Below are 22,616 nucleotides of genomic sequence, written 5' to 3'. Positions count from 1 at the left end.
GCGTGAGTTTTAAGTCACCGGGTCCAGGACACGAACCGCAGTCGACTACGTGGGGGTTCAGCGATGTATCCATTATGCTAACTGCTGGTCCCTTTTTTTCCTTTTTTTAAAGAATTATTTATTTAATTTTATTTATCCATCCATTTATTTTAATTTGACCGAGAGAGGCAGAGAGAGAGATTGAGGGGAAGTGAGAAAGCAAGCTGCCAGGTCCGGGGCTTGAACCTTGGTCGGCCATGTGGGAGTGCCCAACGCCTCAACCACCACGCCACCTGCTGGTCCCCAATTCCTATGTTTTCTTCTAAAAGTTTCAGCTCTTACATTGAGGTCGTTTATTTTTATTTATTTTACTTTTCTTTTTTTTTAAGTTTATTTTTAATTCATGATAGCATGTGTGCACACTTGAGAGAAAGAGAACCCAATAGAGCTTGCGATCCTTTTCCCTCCAATTCTCTATGCTTCAGGATCTTGGGCCCACACTTGATAGAAAGCCATCAGAGCCAGGACTTGAACCTCAGTTCCTTGTGTGGTAGGATCCACCTTCCTCTGCACAGCGCTTTAACCACTGTACCGTGACGATGGCCCTTTTCCAAGTTGATTTTTTTTTAAAGAATTATTTTATTTAACTTTATTTATTTTATTTGCTTATTTATTTTAATTGGGCAACAGAGAGAAAGAGAGTGAGCAAGCAAGCCACCAGGTCCGGGACTCGAACTGTGGTCGTCCATGTGGCAGTCCAGCGCCCTTAACCACCATGCCACCTGCCAACCCCCCAGGTTGATTTTTGCGTATGGGATAAGGATGAAACACAGCTTCATTCTTTTCTTTAAAAAAAAAATTATTTAACTTTTTAATTTATCCATTTATTTATTTATTTATTTATTTGGAGAGGTTTTTGCTATAGGGCACGTGCACTCGCCAGACAGACAGAGAGAGACAGAGAGACAGAAAGAGAGAAATCACCCCCCAGGGGGGATGGTCACACCACAATCCCTTCTCCTCCGTTCTCCTCTCGGGATCTTGGGCACGCACGCACACGCGTCCGGCGTGAGTTTTAAGCCACTGGGTCTGGGACGTGAACCGCGGTCGACTACATGGGAGTCCAGCGACATAGCCATTACGCTAACTGCTGGTGCCTATTTATTTATTTGTTTTAATTTGACCAGAGAGGGACAGAATGAGAGAAAGAGAGGGTAAGCAAGCCGCCAGGTCCGGGACTCGAATTGTGATCGGCCATGTGGGAGTCCAGCAACCCAACCACCATACCACCTGCTGGCCCCCATAGCTTCATTCATTCCGCACGTGGCTGTCCGGTTGTCCCATTTGTTGAAAAGACTTGTTCTTTCCCATTGAATGGTCTTGGCAGCGCCTTGTCCGGAATCAATTGCCCATCCATGTGACGTTTATTTCTGGACTCCCAGTTCTAGGCCGGCGACGTACATGTCTGTCCCCTTTGCCAGGGCCCCACTGTCTGTACACACAGCTGGGTACTAAGATTCGAAGTGGGGGAGTGTGAGTCCTCCAACTTTGTCCTTCGTTTTCAAAATTGTTTGGGCTGTTCTGGTCCCTTGCTTTGCTGTATGCATTTTATGACCTCCTTGTCAACCTCTGCGAGGAGAAAAACGGTGCAGATTCTGTCTACTGATATTAAGTCTCTCTACATACATTTGGGGGGGCTTTGCCCTCTGCATAGTTGTAAACGCCTTTTTTTTTTTTTTAGAGGTTTTCGCTATAGGGCGCGTGCGCTCGCCAGACAGACAGAGAGAGACATAGAGACAGAAAGCGAGAAATCATCCCCCAGGGGGGATGGCCGCGCCGCAATCCCTTCTCCTCCATTCTCCTCTCAGGATCTTGGGCACGCACGCACACGTGCCCGGCGTGAGTTTTAAGCCACCGGATCCGGGATGCAAACCGCGGTCGACTACGTGGGAGTCCAGCGACATAGTCATCATGCCAACTGCTGGTTCCCAAGTTGTAAGTGCTTTGATCAGTGAACACAGGTCGTGTTTTTTTTATTTTAAAGATTTATTATTATTTTTTGGAGAGGTTTTTGCTATAGGGTGCATGCGCTCGCCAGAAAGACTGAGACAGAAAGCGAGAAATCACCCCCAGGGGGGATGGCCATGCCGCAATCCCTTCTCCTCCATTCTCCTCTCGGGATCCTGGGCACGCACGCACACGCGCCCGGCGTGAGTTTAAGCTGCCGGGTCCAGGACTCGAACTATGGTTGACTACATGGGAGTCCAGCGACATAGCCATTATGCTATCTGCTGGTCCCAAGAATTATTTTTTATTTAACTTTATTATTCTGATCATTATTATTTTCCAGTTTGATCAGAGAGAGAGAGGAAGTGAGAAAGCAAGCCACCAGGCCTGAGACTTGAACCGTGGTTGGCCATGTGGGAGTCCAGCGCCTTTAACCACCATGCCACTGCCGGCCCCACACAGGTTGTGTTTCTACCTCCCTTCTCCATTCTCCTCTCAGGATTTTGGCCACAAATACATACATGCCTGGTATCAGTTTTAAGCCACCAGATCCAGGACTTGAACCATGGTCGACCACATGGGAGTCTAGCGCCTGGCTCCCTTAAGGGCCAGGTGAATGCTCAGCAGTAACACAACTGGATCCACATGCGGAAGATCTTGGGTTCACAGGGCTGGCAGGTGGTTAAGGGCGCTGGACTCCCACATGGCCGACCGCGATTTGAGTCCTGTACCTGGCAGCTTGCTTTCTTACTTTCTCGCTTTCTCCTCCTTTCTCTTTCTCACCCTGTCCCTCTCTGGTCCAATTAAAATAAATAAATGAATTACCTTACATAAAATAATTCCTTACAAGGAAAAGAAAAACCACACAGAGCTCGTGTACACGCATGTCCAAAATCCCTATAAAAAGGGATTACAACACAGCCATCCCCCTGGGGAGTGATTTCTCACTTTGCCTCTCTGTCTCTGTCTCTGGTGAGGATGCATACCTTATAGCAAAAACCTTTTGGAGAAAAAAAAAGAGAGTCTCTATTGGAAATAAACACGTTCTTTCTCACAAAAGAAATAGATAAAGAAAAAAGATCGGAGTTGTAGACCAGCCGGACCCCAGGCAGCCCAGGGCCCCCGTGAAGGCCACAACTGGCCACAGCTGTCAGTCAGGATTACAGCATAGGGTTCCACTGAGGCTCAGTAAAATATTCATGGCGTCCTCTGGTCTTGCAGGGCTCAGGGCAGGGGTGTGGACCCTGCAGGGCCTAGGGATAGTAACACCACCCCTGGAGCCCAGGAGGTAGCCGGGTGGCCCCCACAGGGCACCGCCTGCCCCTGGCAGCCTCATACGATTCCCTGTGGGCGGGGAGCCACCGTGGAGTTGGAGCACAGCCGCGGACTCCCAGAGCCGTTCTTCCTGATAGGGAGCAGTCCTGCTGAGCAGGGACAGAACATTCCAGAAGTTTGTGGAGCCTGGGCCACCCAACCACACTCACCCAGACCCTTGGTCCTCACCCAATTGCTGCCTGGTGTGTGCTTTCCGGAAACTCCAGCCCAGAGCAGAGGGATGCACCTTGCAGCTGTGTCTGGCTGCAGCGTGCACGGGTCCAGGGCAGAGCCAGTGGGCATCAACAGATAAAGAGAAACGGTCTAAAGAGATGCGGGTGGGGGCTGGCAGGTGGGGTAGTGGTTAAGGCGCTGGGCTACCACACGGCCGACCATGGTTTGAGTCCTGGACCTGGGAGCTTGAAACTCACACCAGGCATCTGTGCGTGCGTGCCCCAAATCCTAAGACGAGAATGGAGAAGGGGTTGCATCGTGGCCATCCCCCCTGCCCCCCAAAGCTGATTTCTCTTTGTCTCTGTGTCTTTGGCAAGCACATGCAACCAACAGCAGAAATATCTTTATTTTTATTTATTTATTTTGGAGAGGCCAGAGAGACAGAGACAGAGAGACAGAAAGCGAGAAATCACCCACCAGCGGGGATGGCCATGCCGCAATCCCTTCTCCTCCGTTCTCCTCTCAGGATCTTGGGTACTCACACACACGTGCCCGGCGTGAGTTTAAGCCACCAGGTCCAGGACTCGAACCATGGTTGACTACATGGGAGCTCAGTGACATAGCCGTTACGCCAACTGCTGGTCAAAAAATATCTTTTTTAGGATTATTGTATTTAACTTCAGTTATTATTATTACTTTTTAATTTGACCAAAGAATGACAAAGAGAGAGGGAAAGTGAGAAAGCAAGCCACTAGGTCTGGGACTCATACTACAGTTGGCCATGTGCGCTTTTAACCACTACACCACCTGCCAGCCCCTGGTAAAAATCTCCCTTTAAAAAAGGAGGGGGTCGGGAACCAGCAGTTAACGTAATGGCTATGTCGCTGGACTCCCACGTAGTCGACCACGGTTCGTGTCCCGGACCCGGTGGCTTAAAACTCACGCTGGGCGCATGTGCGTGCGTGCCCAAGATCCCGAGAGGAGAATGGAGGAGAAGGGATTGCGGTGTGACCATCCCCCCTGGGGGGTGATTTCTCGCTTTCTGTCTCTATGTCTCTCTCTGTCTGTCTGGCGAACGCACGTGCCCTACAGTGAAAATCTCTCCAAAAAAAAAAAAAGGAGGGGGTCCAAGAGTTAGCGTAATGGCTATGTCGCTGGACTCCCACGTAGTCGACCACGGTTCGTGTCCCGGACCCGGTGGCTTAAAACTCACGCTGGGCGCATGTGCGTGCGTGCCCAAGATCCTGAGAGGAGAATGGAGGAGAAGGGATTGCGGTGTGGCCATCCCCCCTGGGGGGTGATTTCTCACTTTCTGTCTCTCTGTCTCTGTCTGTCTGGCTTGCACACGTGCCCTATCGCAAAAAAGAAAAAAAAAAAATCCTCTCCACTAAAAAACAAATGGTGGGGCGCAGGTGGCATGATGGTTAAGGCACTGGACTCCCACATAGCTGAGTGTGGTTCGAGTCCGAGACCTGGCACCTTGCTTTCTTACCTTCACTTTCTCTCTCTCTCTCTCATCAAGTTAAATAAATAATAACAACAAACAAATAAATAATTCTTAAAAAAAAAAAAGACATACCATACAGTTACCATTTCTGGGCAGGGGTTTATGGGAGCAAGCGGGAGGCTTCCACCTTCCGCCTTATGTAAGAGACGACAAGGGGCAGCCTGTCCTCAGGGCTGAGAGGCACCTCCTTTCTCCGCAGGTTACAGCCTGTTCGCCGTGGGCATCGGGACCCTACTCTTCGGGTACTGGGGCATGATGAAGTGGAATCGCGAACGCAGGTAGGGCGCCCAGGTCGGGGGTCGTGGGGAAACTCTCCACCCAGTTATGGCAGGTTATCCTGGAGGCCATGGCATCTGGTCACGGCCTTTGTCCCCTAGGACTTGACTGGCCAGTCCCAGGCTCCAGGATGTGTCACTTCAGACCCAGAATTTTTTTTTTTGGAAAGGTTTTTGCTCCAGGGTGCATGCACTCACCAGACAGACAGAGAGAGATAGAGAGACAGAACGCGAGAAGTCACCCCCTAGAGGGGATGGCCACACTGTAATCCCTTCTCCTCCATTCTCCTCTCGGGACCTTGGGCACGCACGCACACGCACCCTGCGTGAGTTTAAGCCACCAGGTCCGGGACTCGAACTGCGATCAACTACATGGGAGTCCAGCGACATAGCCATTACGCTAACTGCTGGTCCCAAGGGGCTGCCAGCTCTATAGCCTAATGGTTAAGGGTCCTAGATCCCACATGGCCAACCATGGTTTGAATCCTGGCCCCAACAGCTTGAAAAATGCACTGGACACATGTGCACGTGAGCCCCAAATCCCAACAGCACGGAGAGAGGGAGGAGAAGGGATTGCGGTAGGACCCCCTCCCCCATTGGGGAATGCTTTCTCCTTCTCTGCACTTTTCTGTCTCTTTGAGGAGAGTGTGTGACTTCTATAATTCAAAATAAATAAATCTTTTTTATTATTATTATTATGTATGTTTTTTTTGAGAGGTTTTTGCTATAGGGCATGTGCACTAGCCAGAAAGACAGACAGAGACAGACAGAAAGCAAAAAATTACCCCCCGGAGGGGCAGTCACGCCGCAATCCCTTCTCCTCCGGTCTCCTCTCAGGATCTTGGGCACGCACGCACACGCGCCCAGCGTGAGTTTAAGCCACCGGGTCCGAGACTCGAACTATGGTCAACTACATGGGAGTCCAGTGATGTAGCCATTATGCCATCTGCTGGTCCTAAAGTTTCTTTCATGAGATGGGAACCAGCAGGTGGCGTGGTGGTTAAGATGCTGGATACTCCCACATGGCTGACCGGGGTTTGAGTCCGGACCTGGTGGCTTGCTTTCTCACTTTCCTTTTCTCTCTCTCCGGTCAAATTAAAATGAATGAAGGACTAAATAAAATAAAACAAAAAGTTTCTTTCATGAGAGAGAAAGAAGCATCCACAACAGGGTCTCACGCCACCATCCTCCCACCAGTCTCTCCAGACCTCCGGGGTCACAGGCACATGCCTGCTAGCATTGACCTGGGGACTCGGGCCCTGGTCCTCCATGTAGACTCAGCACCGCAGAATGGTGGCCTCCCTGTGCCGTGGCATCTGCAGTCCTAAGCAGATTTTGATCTTTTCTTTTTTTTGTTTTTTAAGTATTATTTAACTTTTGGTACCTGCAGTTAGCATAATGTCTGTGTTGCTGGACTTCCATGTACTTGACCGCGGTTCGAGTCCCAGATCCGGTGGCTTAAACTCATGCCGGGTGTGGTAATGTGTGCATGCCCAAGATCCCCAGAGGAGAACGGAGGATAAGGGATTGCGGCGTGGCCATCCCCCCTGGGGAGTGATTTCTCACTTTCTGTCTCTCTGTCTCTCTCTGTCTGGCGAGCGCACACACCCTATAGTAAAAACCTCTGAAAAAAATTATTTAACTTTATTATTATTAAATTTTGTTTATTCATGGGACCGGCAGTTAGTGTAATGGCTATGTCGCTAGACTCCCATGTAGTCGACCGCGGTTCGAGTCCCAGACCCGGTGGCTTAAACTCACACCGGGCGCGTGTGCGTGCGTGCCCAAAATCCCAAGAGGAGAACGGAGGAGAAGGGATTGTGGCGTGGCCATCCTCCCTGGGGGGTGATTTCTCGCTTTCTGTCTCTCTGTCTCTCTCTGTCTGGTGAGTGCATACGCCCTATAGCAAAAACCTCTCCAAAAAAAATTTTTTTTTGTTGTTTATTCATTCTGTCCTTTATTTTCATTCGACCAGAGAACAACAGACACACAGAGAGAAAGTGAGAAAGCAAGCCACCAGGTCTGAGACTCGAACTGTGGTCGGCCATGTGGAATATTCAGTGCCTTAGCCACCACGCCACCTGCTGTTCCACTTTATTATTCTTTTTAAATCTGACCAAAGAGAGGCAAAGAGAGAGAGAGAGAGAAACGGAAAGTGAGAAAGCAAGCTGCCAGGTCTGGGGCTCGAACCACACGGTTAGCCATGTGGGAGTCCAACGCCTTAACCACCACCCACCAGTCCCCTAAGCAACTTTTTTTTCTGTGGTGACTGGGCTGGGACTATAATGGGGAGCTTAGAAGCCAGACCACCTGTGGCAGTAGCCACCCCGGACTGGTGTTTGGGGCCAGGGGCCACTTGGTATCACTCCTCCCTATCCCCACTGCCCAGATGGGGCGTGAGTGGGGCTCAGCACAAGAAATGCAGAAACCTCTAGAAGGCGGGGAGAAGAAAGGAGTGACAGGCAGCTGCCTCCCCTGCCTCACACCCTGCAGTTATTTTGAGATGAGAACTGGCTTTGTAAGGCCCAGACCCCGTGATGGATAGAGAGGGTGGAACTCCCCCCTCTACTGCAGCCATCATGCCTATTTTTAGGAAGAAAAAAAAGTTTTTAATTGAAAGTGTGAAAGCCAACAGCCTCCCTCCCTTGCCAGCAGCCCGCCCCTCCCTGCCCCTCTGGCCCTCATCCCCAGCTCCTGGAGGGCGGAGTCCTCGGCCTTGGCCTTCCCTCTGTGCTCCCCCAGCTCCACCTAGCACCCCCAGGCTGCTCTGACACGCAAATCGCCTTTGGAATTTTTGCAGGCGCCTGCAGATTGAGGACCTGGAGGCCCGTATCGCCCTGATGCCACTGTTCCAGGCAGAGAATGACAGGAGGTGGGGCTGCGAGGATCATGGGGTGGGTGGGTCACAGTCCAGAGTGCCCAAGCCTTACAGGGCCCGACCTGCGGCCAGAATTAAGTGGGGACCATCAGCTGCAGCCTTGCACACTCGGGCAGGGCTGGGGGATTTGACTTAGTGGCGACTGATTGGGGGAGAGCGGGAGGGCTTCCTGGAGGAGGAGGCCTGGGGGGGGGGTGCAGAATAAAGAGTAAAAGGGAAGAGAGCAATGGGGAGGTTGGAGCAGGGATAGAGTAGGAGCCCCGGAGGTGGGCCCTGCAGGTGCCACCCCTGCCCACTGCACCCCTCCCGCCTCACAGGGTCCTGCAGATGCTTCGGGAGAACCTGGAGGAGGAAGCGATTATCATGAAGGATGTACCCGACTGGAAGGTGGGTGGGGTGGGGGGTGGAGAAAGGGGTTGGGTTTGGGGCGGCAGGGGGACCCCCCCACACACACACACACCCATACCCAACTGTCCCTGCAGGTGGGGGAGTCCGTGTTCCACACGACGCGGTGGGTGCCACCCCTGATGGGCGAACTGTACGGGCTGCGCTCGCGCGAGGAGCTCATCCACAACAACTACAGCTTCATGTGGCGCATGTAGGGCCTGCGACCCGCCCGCGCCGCTCCACGGGGACGAATAAACCAACACCGGAGACCCCGCCTGCCTGTGTCTGGGACTTGGGGGTGGGGAGAGCGGCGTGGGGGGTTCGAAGACGGGGTTGCAGGGGTTGTCCCTGGACCCACCACCAGCCCCGACAGGACCCCCAAATGAGCCAGGACTTTTTTTTTTTTTTTTAAAGAGATTGCAAGGGACCAGCAGTTGGTATAATGGCTATGTCGCTGAACTCCCATATGGCCCACCGCCGGTCGATCCGGACCCGGTGGCTTAAACTCACACCAGATGTGTATGTGTGCGTGCCCAAGATCCCCAGAGGAGAAGGGAGGAGAAAGGATTGTGGCGTGGTCATCTCCCCTGGGGGGTGATTTCTCCCTTTCTGAGGAGCATACGAGCCCTATAGCAAAGAACCCCCCCCCCAAAAAAAGAAAAAATTGCTATAGGGCTTGGAGAGACAGTGAAAAATCACCCTCCCGTGAGGGGGTCGCAATCCTTTTTCCTCCATTCTCCTCTCGCGATCTTGGGCACAGCACACCCAGCGTTGAGTTTTAAGCTGCCTGGCCCAGGACTCGAACCACCATCGAGTGATTACATGGGAATCCAGTGATGTGACACCAGAACCAGGACTTCCAACCTCCCCGTTGAAATCATACAACTTAGCAGCCCACCCAGCAATCAGGGGGCTCCAACCTTCCCGACCAGGGTCCAGGGGATTCGGGGGGGGGGACCCCACTTCCAGCCAGGACCGCAAGGCAGAGAATGCTCGGTCCAGATTTCATTTCCTGCCAACATCTGAGCCTCCGGGCTTCCCTCCATCTGCCTCGCAGCTCGGCTCCTGCTCCCGGGGGCTAGGCCGTCTGGCGGCCGCTGGCCAATGGGCACGCGCAGCGCCTTCGCGGCGCCTCCTGATTGGCGGGCACGCGGAGGTGGGCGGGGGAAGGAGAGGCGGCAACGCCCCCTCCCTGCAGGGATGCGCTTAAAAGGCCGTGCCGGCCCCGCTGCGCGAACCCGCTTCTCACTTCGGCCATGAGCGGCGCGGCGGGGCCCGACCCGGCCGAAGAGCCGGAGGAGAGGCGTTTCCTCAGGTCAGCCGGGCAGGGGGACGCCGGAGGTGGACATGACCGAGACAGGGCCCGGGGAACTGAAGGCAAGAGGATAGCCGGGCCAGAGGCAGGGGGATAGCCGAGGTGCAGGGCTAGAATAGCAGGTGCATGGCGGGGGTGGGGGCTAGAAGCAGGTGCATGGCGGGGATAAGGGACGGGAGGGCAGGTGCGTGGCGTGGATGGAGCCGGGGATCCGGGGTTCACCCCACAGCTCACTGCTTGCAGCTGAGGACGCCCACGAAGCTGTGTGTTGTCAGGGAAACGGCATTCGCGACAGGCACGCCCCTCGGGGTGCTAGTCACTCCCCCGCCAGCTCCCCTCCCGGCCCCCCGCTCCAACCAGCCCATCCCTTTTCCATCTCCCCGAGACCCGCGGAGCCCCAGCCCCCAGCTCCCCGTCGTCGGGGAAGAGCTTAGCGCCTCCAAAGCACCCTGACGCCCACTCTGTTCCCTCTGTTACTATCTCCTCTGTTTGGGGCGGGAAGTCACTGCCTGAACCAAGGCCTGGCAGGATTTTGTGTGTTCGAATTATTTAATTTTTTTATTATTATTTAAAAATCATTTTTAGAAAATAATCATTTTTTATTTTTTATTTATTCATTCGTTGAGTGTTTTAATTTGACCAGAGAGAGACAGAGGGTGAGAGTGAGAGAGAGGAAGTGAGAAAGCAAGCCACCAGGTCCGGTATTTGAACCACAGCCGGTTATTATTATTTAAAAATCATTTTTAGAAAATAATCATTTTTTATTTTTTATTTATTCATTCGTTGAGTGTTTTAATTTGACCAGAGAGAGACAGAGGGTGAGAGTGAGAGAGAGGAAGTGAGAAAGCAAGCCACCAGGTCCAGGACTCGAACCCCAGTCGGCTATGTGGGACTGTCCAGAGCCTTAAATCATTTTTAATTTTATTTATCATTCTTATTTTCATTTGACCAGAGAGAGAGAAAATGAGAAAGCAAGCAGTCTTCTCACACCCGATGGTCCGGAGGCTTTGTGTGACATGGGACCTCAGGTTGGGTTGTCCACCTTACTGGACACCCCGTTCACCCCGTGGCTCTTACACAACTGCCTCTGCTCACTGTCCACTCAGTCCCTCTTCTTAGAGCAGATACTGTCTGTGTCCAGCCTAGAGAATGTTCCTAGAAGTCCAGAGTCAGGGACTGGCTGGTGGCGTGGTGGTTGAGGGTGCTGGACTCCCACATGGCTGACTGCGGTTCAAGCCCTGGACCTGGTGGTTTGCTTTCTCCCTTTCTCTCTCTGTCTCTCTCTGGTCAAATTAAAATAAACTTAAGTGATTCTTTAAAAAATAATAATAATAAATGGACCAGCAGTTGGCATAATGGCTATGCTGCTGAACTCCCATGTAGTCAACCGTGGTTCAAGTCCCGGACCCAGTGGCTTAAAATTCATGCCGGGCACGTGTGCATGCGTGCCCAAGATCCTGAGAGGAGAATGGAGGAGAAGGGATTGCGGTGTGGCCATCCCCCCTGGGGGGTGATTTCTCGCTTTCTGTCTCTCTGTCTGTCTCTGTCTTTCTGGCAAGTGCAGGTACCCTATAGCAAAAACCTCTCAAATAAATTGAATAAATAAATAAAATAAACTTAAATTATTCTTTAAAAAAAAAAAATCCAGAGTCAGGCTAGAGGGGTGTGTTCTAGGAGCTGGAGCTATGACTTCGCCTGACGTGGGGGCCTCAAAAGCCAGCCGAAGAGGGGGATAAGCTTCATGGGGTGGGTAGAGTCAGAGCACCGAGAATAAAGGGAGTGAAGGGATGAGGTTGGCGAATAATTGGGGGCGGGCGGGCGTGTAGGCATGGTGAAGAATTTGAATATTCTCCCAGCACTGGAAAGCCGTAGAATGTTTGAGAGGAGGGGAGGGGGGAGTGCAATCTGTGTTCAAGTCCCCAATACCCTAATGGTTCGTGTGGAGGAATCTGGGGGCGGGAGACTGCTGGAGGTGGCCAGGTGAGCAATCACGGTGGACAGTGGGCAGAGGTGTGAGGGGGAAGAGCAACAGGTGGGTGTGGCCAGAGGGCTTCTCCCCCAAGAGTTCCCTCCCGTGCTGGGACCCCCTATGTCCCCCTTCTAGAAGCATTTGGAAGTCAGGCTCGCTTTCCTTTCAACTCAGGACATACTTCAGCCCTTCGGGGTCTACCAAGAAAATCCTGGGGCTTGGACTCTCCTCTCATTTGGGGGAGCAAGAGGCACTGTCGTAATTGAGTCCCCAAGCGTCCCTCAATGGCTGGATGAACCTGCCCTGCCTGCCTCCCTCCCTTCACCTCCAGACTCTAGTTCCCACTCCTTTTTTTCTTGTTTTTTTAAAGAATTAGTTCAGGGGCCAGCAGGTGGTATGGTGGTTAAAGGCGCTGGACTTCCACAAGGGCAACCACGGTTCGAGTCCTGGGCATGGTGGCTTGCTTTCTTGCTTTCTTTTTCTCTCTTTTACTCTGTCCCTCTCTGGTCAAATTTAAATAAATTAATTAAAATAATAATTATTTTAGCCTTTATTTAATTTTATTTATTTATTTATTCATTTATTTTTATTTGACCAGAGAGAGAGAGAGAAAGTGAGACAGCAAGCCACCAGGTCTGGGACTCGAACCATGGTCAGCCATGTGGGAGTGTCCAGCGTCTTAACCACCACACCACCTGCTGGTCCCTATTTTAGCCTTTCTTTCTTTCTTTCTTTAATATGACCAGAGGGACAGAGCGAGCAAGCGAAGCGGGGGGGGGGGGGGGGGGGAATGAGAAAGCAAGGCCCCAGATCTGGGACTCGAACCACAGTCGGCCATGTGGGAGTCCAGTGCCCTTATGCACCATGCCACCTACTAGCCTTTTTTTTTTTTTTTTTTAAGTTTATAGTTTATTTCTTCCATGAATAAGAGAGCACCCTCAACCCTCAACAGGGTTTTTTGGGTTTTTTTTTAAAGAGGCTTTTGCCTTAGGGTGGTTCGCAGGAAAATGAGAAGTCACCTCCCAGGAAGGATGGCCACCCCATAGTCCCTTCTCCATTCTCCTCCTGGGATCTGAGGCATGCACGCATACACAGCCGGCATGAATATCAAGCCACCAGGTCCAGGACTCAAACCGTGTTGATCAGCTATGGGAGTCCAGTGACATAACCACTACACCATCTGCTGGCCCCTCAACGGGGTCTTTAAACTGCAATCCACTCCCAGCCTCAGCCAGCCCAGATCGGGGGGCACTCACATGCCTGGCGTGTTCAGGGAGGTCTTCATATTCGAACTGAGAACCTTCCCATGTGGGTCAGGCCCAGTGGAGCATTGGGTTACCACGGTGCCACTGTCTGTCTCTAATCCTCTTCCTTACCCCACCCTGAGTTGCCACTGCCTGCTCCCCACCTCTCTCCTGGGCCATCTCTGCCCAGAGTCCCCATTGTCATTCTAATGACCAGTTAGGCAGGACCACTGGTGGGCAGAGGCCAAATCTTTGAGACGGAAGAAAGAGAGGAGAAATGGGTGGTCCCCCACCCTCCTCTTTCTCCCTCCTCTCTCTTGCGGGGGCAGCTGTCAGGAGCTGTCACAAGATAAAGGTAGAAGAATGAGCCACGTTCTTAGTCTGCGAGATTCCTCACCCTGAACGTGAACACAACCTGCTCCAGGAGCTGGGCCGGCTGCAGGGGGGACGCTCTTTGTCTGGTTTCAGCGTGAGCTCTCTTTCACTGCCCAGCCCTTCACCTCCTTCCTATGCAGCCTGGATTTGATTCCAGCTTTACTTCCTGGAATGACCCAAGGCCTGTGACTTCCCTGCCCTGAGCCTCTGTCTCCCCCTCCCCCACGACGTGTCTTCCTGACCACGTCTAAGTCTTTCTGCCTCGTTTCCTCACTCAGTCCAACCACATCAACCTCCCTTCTGCCTTTTCTTCTTTTAATATTTATTTTATTTTCTATTTATGCATTCTATTTTTCTTTTTTTTAATTTGACCAGAGAGTGACAGAGAGTGAGAGAGAGGAAGTGAGAAAGCAAGCCACCAGATTCAGGACTCAAACCCTGGTCCGTCATGTGGGAGTGTCCAACACCTTTACCACCACGCCACCTGCTGGTCGCATCTTTATTCTTTTTTTTTAATAAAAAAGGTTTTTTTTCACTGAAGAGAGACAGAGAGTGAGAGAGAGAGGAGGAAAGTGAGAAATCACCTCCCAGGAGGAATAACCATACCACAATCCCTTCTCCTCCATTCTCTCTCTTTTTTCTTTTTTTAAAATTTAACTTTTATGTATTTATTCATTTATTTAAATTTGCCCAGAGAGAGACACAGAGCGAGGGAGAGTTGAGGAAGCAACCTACCAGGTCCAGGACTCAAACCATGGTTGGCTATGTGGGAGTCCAGCGCCTTAACCACCTGCCATCTGATGGCCCCACCTGATGTGTTTTTCTTCCTTTTATTTTTTTTTTAGTTTTAGATTTTTGCCATAGGGCACATATGCTTGCTGGAGAGATTAGGAGAGAGGGAAAGCAAAAAATCATCCCCTCCGGGCGAATGGCCATGCCACAATCCCTTTTCACCCATTCTCCTCTTGGGATTTTGGACACACACACACACACACACACACACACACACACACATGTGCATGGCATGATTTCCAAGCTACCAGGTACAGGACTTGAACTGTGGCTGGCCATGTGGGAATCCAGTGCCTTAACCACTAAGCTACCAGCAGGTCCTCCAACCCACACAAAACACCATTTAAAAAATTTATCATTATTATTTATGTTTTAATTTGACCAAAGAGACAAAGAGAGTGAGAGAAGGGAAAAGTAAGAAGGCTACCAGATCCAGGACTTGAACCGTGGTTGGTCATTGGGAGTCACCATGCCACCTCCTTGCCCCTTCTGGTGGTTTGCTTTCTCACTTTCTCTCTCTCTCTCTCATTCTCACTCTATCCTTCTCTGGTCAAATTAAAATAAATAAAGTTAAATAAAATAATTATTTCTTTTTAAAAAAAAGAGAGACGTTGGCTATAGGGCGTGTGCACTTGCCAGAGAGACAGAAATACAGAGACAGAAAATGAGAAGTCACCCCCCAGGGGGGATGGCCACGCCGCAGTCCCTTCTCCTCCATTCTCCTCTCGGGATCTTGGGCACGCACGTACACTCACCCGGCGTGAGTTTAAGTCACCAGGTCCGGGACTCAAACCACGGCTGACTACATGGGAGTCAAGCGATGTAACCATTATACCATCTGCTGGTCCCCAGCTTCCCATGAGTAATGCATTACCGCTCTACCACGGAGCCAGCCCTATTAATAATTTTTGAAAGATCAGCAGGCAGTGTGTAGTGGTTAAGGCGCTGGACTCTCACATAGCTGACCACAGTTTGATTCCTGGACCTGGCAGCTTGAAACCCATGCTGGGCACCTGTGTGCATACCCAAAATCTCAAGAGGAGAATGGAGGACAGGGGATTGTGGCATGGCCATCCCCCACCAGGGGGTGATTTCTTGCGTTCTATCTGTCTGACACGTACATGTCCCTTATAGCAAAAATCCCAATAAATAAATGAATGCTTTTGGAGAGGTCTGTAGGTGACATAGTTTGATTAAAGTGCTGGACTCTCACATGGCTGATCACGGTTCAAGTCCTCGACCCGGTGGCTTGAAAATCACGCTGGGCCCGTGTGCTCAAAATCCCAAAGGAGAATGGTGGAGATGGGATTGTGGTGTGGCCATCCCCTTTGGCGGGTGATTCCCCTCCCCACTCTCCAGCAAGTGCCTGTGTCCTATGGCGAAAACAAACAAACAAAAATATTAATTTTTGATGGCTAGCCTGTGGCATGATTGTTAAGGTTAGTAAATCCCACATAGCAAACCTCACAGTTTAAGACCCAGACCTAGCAGTTTGAGAAACACCCTGGGAAGGACCAGCAGTTGGCGTAATGACTATGTCGCTGGACTCCCACGTAGTCGTCTGCGGTTCAAGTCCCAGACCCGGTGGCTTAAACTTATGCTGGGCGCGTGTGCGTGCGTGCCCAAGATCCCAAGAGGAGAATGGAGGAGAAGGGATTGCGGCGTGACCATCCCCCCTGGGGGGGTGATTTCTCGCTTTCTGTCTTTGTGTCTCTCTCTGTCTTTCTGGAGAGCGCATGAGCCCTATAGCAAAAACCTCTCAAAAAAAAATTAATAATAAATAAATAATAACACTTTTTGAACAGGGGGTCCCACAAATGATGTCACCCACCCACCCTGCCTTCCATTTTGCCAAGGAGGAAGCAAGTCTCAGAGAGGTTGCCCGCCCCACAGTCCAATGGCCAGCGACCTTCCACCTTGCCAAGATGGCCTCATCTCTCTAGTCGCAGATCTTTGCATTCCCCCACTGTCCTGGAAAGAGAGGTCACCAAAGGATCCCATAGCCCCAGGCCCCTCATCCACCTCCCTGAGCGGGCCCTCCAACTCCTCTACAGCCTTCAAAACCCACCTCTGCCCGACACCCTCAGTCCAATTTGCCATCCATCCCAGTATCCTGACATTCAGAAGTTCCTGCCTGGAATCAGTCCATCCCCCCATTAAAGTCCATCAAAGTCCCCCCATTCCAGTGCCCTTTCTACGTGTCCCCTGTTCTGGGGGTCCCTGGGGGAGTCTGGGCAAGGCTCCCTGCGCTCTGAAGCGTTGAAACCCACACGTACTGCCATGCTCCATTTCCACCACCAGAGGGCGCCAGCGTCCCGGGCTTCGGCTCCAAGCTCCCGCTCCCCGCCTGGTTCCCCTTCAACCTGGGGCTTGAGAAATGGGGAAACTGAGGAAGAGGGGGGAGGAGGCTGCAGAAGCTACTCCAGCTTAGGGGGCAGGAGGACGGGAGAGTGGCCTAGAGACCTGGCGTGGAACATCGGTGGAACATGCCTTGTTCCGAGTCTCTGTCTCTAGGTCTCTCTCTTTCTCCAGGTGGAACATGCCTTGTTCCCTCTGAGTCTCTGTCTCTAGGTCTCTCTCTTTCTCCATCTCTTGTCTCTGTGTCTCTGAGCATCTCTCCCCCACTCTGTCCCCTAGCACGGCGGAGGCAGCTGCCTTGGAGAGAGAGCTGCTGGAAGATTATCGCTTCGGGCGGCAGCAGCTGGTGGAGTTGTGCGGCCATGCAAGCGCCGTGGCTGTCACCAAGGTACCGGACCTCTAACCCCTGACCCTGACCAGCTGGCAACCTCCCAGAGCCCGGGACTGGCTAGATCGATCCAGCCTTGGGGAGGCCCTCTTTGCTGGGAGCTCCCCCATCCTATCTCTGAGAGGGGGAAACTGAGGCTCAGAGCCGAGCCCTGAGAGGGATTTTTTTTTTGAGAGATTTTTGCTATAGGGTGCCGTGTGCTCGCCAGAAAGAGAGAGACAGAGACAGAGAGACAGAAAGTGAGAGATCACTCTACAGGGGGAATGGCCACGTTGTAATCCCTTCTCCTCCATTCTCCTCTCGGGATCTTGGGCACGCACGCACACGTGCCCGGCGTGAGTTTAAGCTACCGGGTCCGGGACTTGAACCGTGGTCGACTACGTGGGAGTCCAGGGACATAGCCATTACGCCAACTGCTGGTCCCATCCCCTCTAGTATTTTTGTTTTTGTCATTTGTTTCTGGGTTTGTTGTCTGTTCGTTTAAGAGATGGGGTCCTGGGACCAGCAGGTGACATAATGCTCACATCGCTGGACTCCCACATAGTCGACCGCAGTTTGAGTCCCAGACCTGGTGGCTTAAACTCACGCCGGGTGCATGTCGTGTGTAAGTGCCCAAAATCCTGAGGAGAGAATGGAGGAGAGGGAATTGCAGTGTGGCCATCTCCCCTGGGGGGTGATTTCTCGCTCTCTGTCTCTCTGTCTCTCTAGGAAGTGTACGTGCCCTATATCAAAAATCTCTCAAAAAAAAGAAAAAAAGGGTCTTGGTGCTAGCCAGTGGCGTGGTGGTTAAAGTGACCGGATCCCACATGGCCGACTCCACAGTTCAAATCCCAAACCTGGTGGCTTGAGAAATATCCCAGGCACATGTGTGTTCATACCCCAAATCCCAAGAGGAGAATAGAAGAGAAAAGATTGAAATGTGGCCATCCCCCTAGGCGATGATTTCTCTCTCTCTCTCTCTCTCTTTTTCTCTCTCTGACAGGCACACGTGCTCTATAGCAAAAAGTTTTAAAAGAAGGGAGAGAGAGGGAACCAGCAGTTAGCGTCATGGCTATGTTGCTGGACTCCCACGTAGTCGACCGCGGTTCGTGTCCCGGACCTGGTGGCTTAAAACTCACGCCGGGCGCGTGTACGTGCGTGCCCAAGATCCCGAGAGGAGAATGGAGGAGAAGGGATTGTGGCGTGGCCATCCCCCCTGGGGGGTGATTTCTCGCTTTCTGTCTCTGTGTCTCTCTCTGTCTGTCTGGCGAGCGCATGCGCCCTATAGCGAAAACCTCTCCAAAAAAAAAAAATGAAGGGAGAGAGAGAGAGATAGGGTCTCACCATGTTGCTTATGCTAGCCTCGAACTTATAGTCATTCTGCCTCAGCCTCCCTGGGATAACAGGGGTGCACCATTACACTTACTTTTTATTTATTTTTTTAAAGTTTGCCATAGGGTGCGCACATTCACCAGAGAGAGGGAGAGAGAGGGGAGATGGCCATGCCACTTCGCATCTCCTCTTGGGATTTTGTTTTGGGCACAGATGTACATGTGCCTCGCATATTTTTCTTTTTCTTTATTTTGGAGAATTTTTTCCTATAAGGCACCTGTGCTCACCAGGAAGTCAGAGAGAGACAGAGAGACAGAAAGTGAGAAATCACCCCCCAGGGGGGATGGCCACGCCGCAATCCCTTCTCCTCCATTATCCTCTCGGGATCTAGGGCACGCACGCACATGCGCTCGGTGTGAGTTTAACCCACCGGGTCCGGGACTTGAACCGCAGTCAATTACATGGGAGCTCCAACTGCTGGTCCCTCTCTCTCTCTCTCTCTCTGCTGAGTGCATGCACCCTATGGCAAAAAAAAGGGGGGGGGAGAAAAAGAGAGAGAGAGAGATACACTCCCACAGAGACAAAGATGAAGAGAAACATAGACTTGATAGAGACAGAGAGATGGGGAGAGATGCAGAGTCTGAGAGACACAAAAAGAGCCCAGCCTGATGGTACAGTTGGTGCTGAACTGTACTGCTGGAAGCCATATGGCCGACTGCGGGTTCAGGTTCCCTGGTTGGCCTGAAAACATGGTGGGCTTACGGGCGGGTGCCCAAGATCCAAGGAGCTGAGGAGCAGCAGGAGGAGGAAGGGTCATGGCGTGACGAGGCCCTGTTAAGAGTGCTTGTCTCTCTCGTCTGTACCCACACATGGTATATCCCAAATAAAATAAATATAACTTTAAAAAGAAAGACATCAAGACAGTGACAGAGACATGAAACAGCGACAAAGAGGGCTGGCCTATGGCCTGGTGGCTTAAGGGAAATGGATCCTACCATTAATTAGGCTGACCATGCCTGGACCTGGTGGTTTGAGAAACACTCCACGTGTTTGTTGATGGGCGCCCCAAATTCCAATAGAGTGGACAAATGAAAGAGAAGGGATCGTGGGGTGAACATACCGCAGGGGGGTGCTTTCTCTGTCTCTGTCTCTGGTGAATGCATATGCCCTCTGGTAATTAAAAACAAAAACCTCTTGGGACCAGCAGTTAGCATAATGGCTATGTTGCTGGACTCTCATGTAGTCGACTGTGGTTCGAGTCCCGGACCCGGTGGCTTAAACTCATGCCGGGCGCATGTGCATGCGTGCCCAAGACCCCGAGAGGAGAATGGAGGAGAAGGGATTGCGGCGTGGCCATCCCCCCTGGGGGGTGATTTCTCACTTTCTGTCTCTCTGTCTCTGTCTCGCAAGCGCACGCACCCTATAGCAAAAACCTCTCAAAAAATTTATTTGTAATTATTATTTTTAATTTATTGATTTATTTTAACATCTATGTATGTATTTGTTTGTTGTGATTTGGGGCTACCAGGTCCAGGACTTGAACAATGGTCAGCCTTGTTGAAGTCCAGCACCTCAACCACCATGCCACTCTCCAGCTCCTATTTATTTATTATTATTATATTTCCACGTGAGTTTTGCCAAAGAGAGAGAGAGAGAGAGAGGCAGAAAACAAGCTGCCCGGCACAGGACTTGAACCAGAGTTGGCCATATGGGAATTCCAGCACCTTAACCACCACACCACCTGCTGGCCCCAATAAAATCATTGATAATAATAATAATAATAATAATAATAAAGAGAATCCGGCAAGTGGCTTGGTGATTAAGAGTGCTGGATGTCCACATGAGTGACTGCGGTTCGAGTCCCAGACCTGGCAGTTTGCTTTCTCACTTTCTCTCTCTCCCTCCCCTCCTCCCCCGTCAAATCAAAATAAATAAATAAATAAATAAAGTGAAATGAAATCATTCTAAAAAAATATATATTAGGGCTGGGGCCAGCAGGTGGTGTGGTGGATAAGGGCACTGGATTCCCACATGGCCAAGCATGGTTCAAGTCCCGGACCTGGTGGCTTGCTTTTTCACTTTCTCTCTCTCTCTCTCGTCAAATAAAAAATAAAAATAAAAACACCAACTAACAATAATAGATGGAAATAAATAAATAAATCGTTTAAAAAAAAAAATAGGGCCAAGAACTAAGATTTTGCAAAAAAAGAAAGAATCCCATCAGAGACAAGAGATTCGAGAGACTTCATGATGAGAGACACAGAGACAGATGGAGAGAGACAAGGAGCCAGAAACAGAAACAGAGAGGCCCTGCCTCGGGCCTTTGCTGGGGTGGAAAAGTACCCCCTCCTTGTCCATTGCCCTCCCTCCCCCCCCTACACTCTGGGGCCTCTGGGAGGGGCCAGGGCCTGGAAACATGGGCGGGCCAGGGGCAGCCACTGGGGTGGAAAAAGGTGGAAAGGTGTCTGCAGCCCAGTCGGAGGATAAACAAACCTCCCTCCCCGGCGCCTGCAGGAGGGTGGCTGGAGGTGTCTTCTGCAAGGCCAGGCAGCGCCTGGGACAAGGACTCTGTGTGTCTTCCATGGGGAAACTGAGGCCCTCCAAAAGCCCAGCCCTGTTCCCCAGATCCCTTCTCCCCTTGGCGTATCCTAGTGCCTTCAGGCTCCGGCCTCACCCCCTTCCCCACGCCCGGCCTCAGTTTCCCCACTTGAGCAAGGGCCACCAGCCACTGTCATGCCTTTGCCTTTGCTGTGTCCCCACCAGGTGTTCCCCCTCCCTGTCCTCTCCCGGAAGCAGAAGACGGTGCTGGTCGTGTGCGGCCCAGAACAGAACGGAGCGGTGGGGCTGGTCTGTGCCCGGCACCTGCGGGTGTTCGTGAGTACCAGGGTCCCCCATCCACGTCACCCCTGCAGCCATTGCTTCCCGCACCCCGATGGCATCCCAGGGGGACCTTGGCCTTGGGGCCGGTTACAGGACATGCCCAGTGCTGGGACCAGCAGGTGGCGTCATGGCTATGTCACTGGACTCCCATGGAGCCAACCATGGTTTGAGTCCCGGACCTGGTGGCTTAAACTCACGCCGGGTGCGTGTGCGTGCGTGCCCAAGATCCCGAGAGGAGAACGGAGGAGAAGGGATTGCAGCATGGCCATCCCCCTTGGGGGGTGATTTTTTTGCCTTCTATCTCTCTGTGTCTCTCTGTCTCTCAAGCGAGTACACACGCCCCATAGCAAAAATCTCTCTCTTAAGGAAAAATAATACATTGGGACCAGCAGTTGGCATAATGGCTATGTTGCTGGAATCCCATGTAGTCAACCGTGGTTCGAGTCCCAGACCCGGTGGCTTAAACTCACACCAGGCACGTGTGTGTGCGTGCCCACAATCCTGAGAGGAGAATGGAGGAGAAGGGATTGTGGTGTGGCCATCCCCCCTGGGGGATGATTTCTCGCTTTTGGTCTCTCTGTCTCTCTAGCGAGTGGATGCACCCTATAGCAAAAACCTATACAAAAAAAAAAAAAAAAAAACTAGGACATGCCCAGTGCTTGCCCCAGATGGGCTATGAGACTGGGAGGACCCCCCACCCCCGCCAGCTGGACCCCTCTTGCACCCCCAGGAGTACGAACCGACCATCTTCTACCCAACCCGCTCACTGGACCTGCTGCACCGGGACCTGACCACCCAGTGTGAAAAAATGGATATTCCTTTCCTGTCCTACCTGCCCACCGAGGTCTGCTGGGGTGACCAGTGAGGGCAGAGGTGGGGGGCCGGTGCCCTAAGACCACCCCTGACCCTGCTGCCCTCCCAGGTCCAGCTCATTAACGACGCCTACGGGTTGGTGGTGGATGCCGTGCTGGGTCCCGGCGTGGAGCCGCGGGAAGTCGGGGGTCCCTGCACCCGGGCGCTGGCCACCCTCAAGCTTCTGTCCATCCCCCTCGTCAGCCTGGACATTCCCTCAGGCATGCCAGGTGGAGGGGGGGTGCATTGGGGTCTGGGCGTGGGTAGACCCTCCCTCCGGTGTCCCAGCTCCCCCTCCTGCTGGGAGCCTCAGTTTCCCCGGTGTGGACGCAGTGGCCGAGGCTGAGGGTCACAGCTGTCCCGTGGAGGGGGACGACGCAACCGGCTGCCCCAGGTGACCTCGGGTCTCTTCCTCCCCCTGTGCCCGGCCTGCATGCCCACTGCCCAGCCCTGGCTCCCTCGCCTGGGCAGACGTGAGGTCACACTCGGCAGAGGCCGCACCCGCCCTGGCCGCCGCCCGGTGCCTGTTGGAGCCATTAGGCGACAAGCAGATGGAACAAAACAGCCGCTGGCCAGCCGGACCCTCCGTGGGGGGGGCTGGACTCCGGGGG

General features: G+C 52.3%; 2 protein-coding genes across 3 annotated transcripts in view; both read left to right on the top strand.

The window, feature by feature from the left end:
• NDUFA13 (NADH:ubiquinone oxidoreductase subunit A13) overlaps window positions 1-8,795 on the top strand; it is a 14,151-nt gene extending 5,356 nt beyond the window's left edge. Inside the window, exons 2-5 of the mRNA XM_006147090.3 lie at window positions 5,181-5,259; window positions 8,057-8,128; window positions 8,452-8,521; window positions 8,617-8,795. Coding sequence (XP_006147152.2) covers window positions 5,181-5,259; window positions 8,057-8,128; window positions 8,452-8,521; window positions 8,617-8,736 — 341 coding nt within the window. The 3' untranslated portion in view covers window positions 8,737-8,795. The remainder of the gene's footprint in view (window positions 1-5,180; window positions 5,260-8,056; window positions 8,129-8,451; window positions 8,522-8,616) is intronic.
• A 507-nt stretch (window positions 8,796-9,302) lies between these two features.
• YJEFN3 (YjeF N-terminal domain containing 3) overlaps window positions 9,303-22,616 on the top strand; it is a 15,753-nt gene continuing 2,439 nt past the window's right edge. Inside the window, exons 1-5 of one of the 2 annotated variants that reach the window (XM_006147089.2) lie at window positions 9,303-9,836; window positions 16,854-16,962; window positions 21,037-21,147; window positions 21,884-21,997; window positions 22,076-22,226. In XM_006147089.2, the coding sequence (XP_006147151.1) occupies window positions 9,778-9,836; window positions 16,854-16,962; window positions 21,037-21,147; window positions 21,884-21,997; window positions 22,076-22,226 (544 nt within the window). In that variant the 5' untranslated portion in view covers window positions 9,303-9,777. Of the gene's footprint in view, window positions 9,837-16,853; window positions 16,963-21,036; window positions 21,148-21,883; window positions 21,998-22,075; window positions 22,236-22,616 lie in introns of both variants that reach the window. The other variant, XM_014587294.1, reaches the window with a different exon arrangement.

The sequence above is a fragment of the Tupaia chinensis genome, unplaced genomic scaffold (assembly GCF_000334495.1).
Source record: "Tupaia chinensis unplaced genomic scaffold, TupChi_1.0 Scaffold000201_1, whole genome shotgun sequence".
NCBI lineage: Eukaryota > Metazoa > Chordata > Mammalia > Scandentia > Tupaiidae > Tupaia > Tupaia belangeri.
Note: the sequence above shows the minus strand (reverse complement) of the source record. Positions and strands in the feature narration are given on the sequence as shown.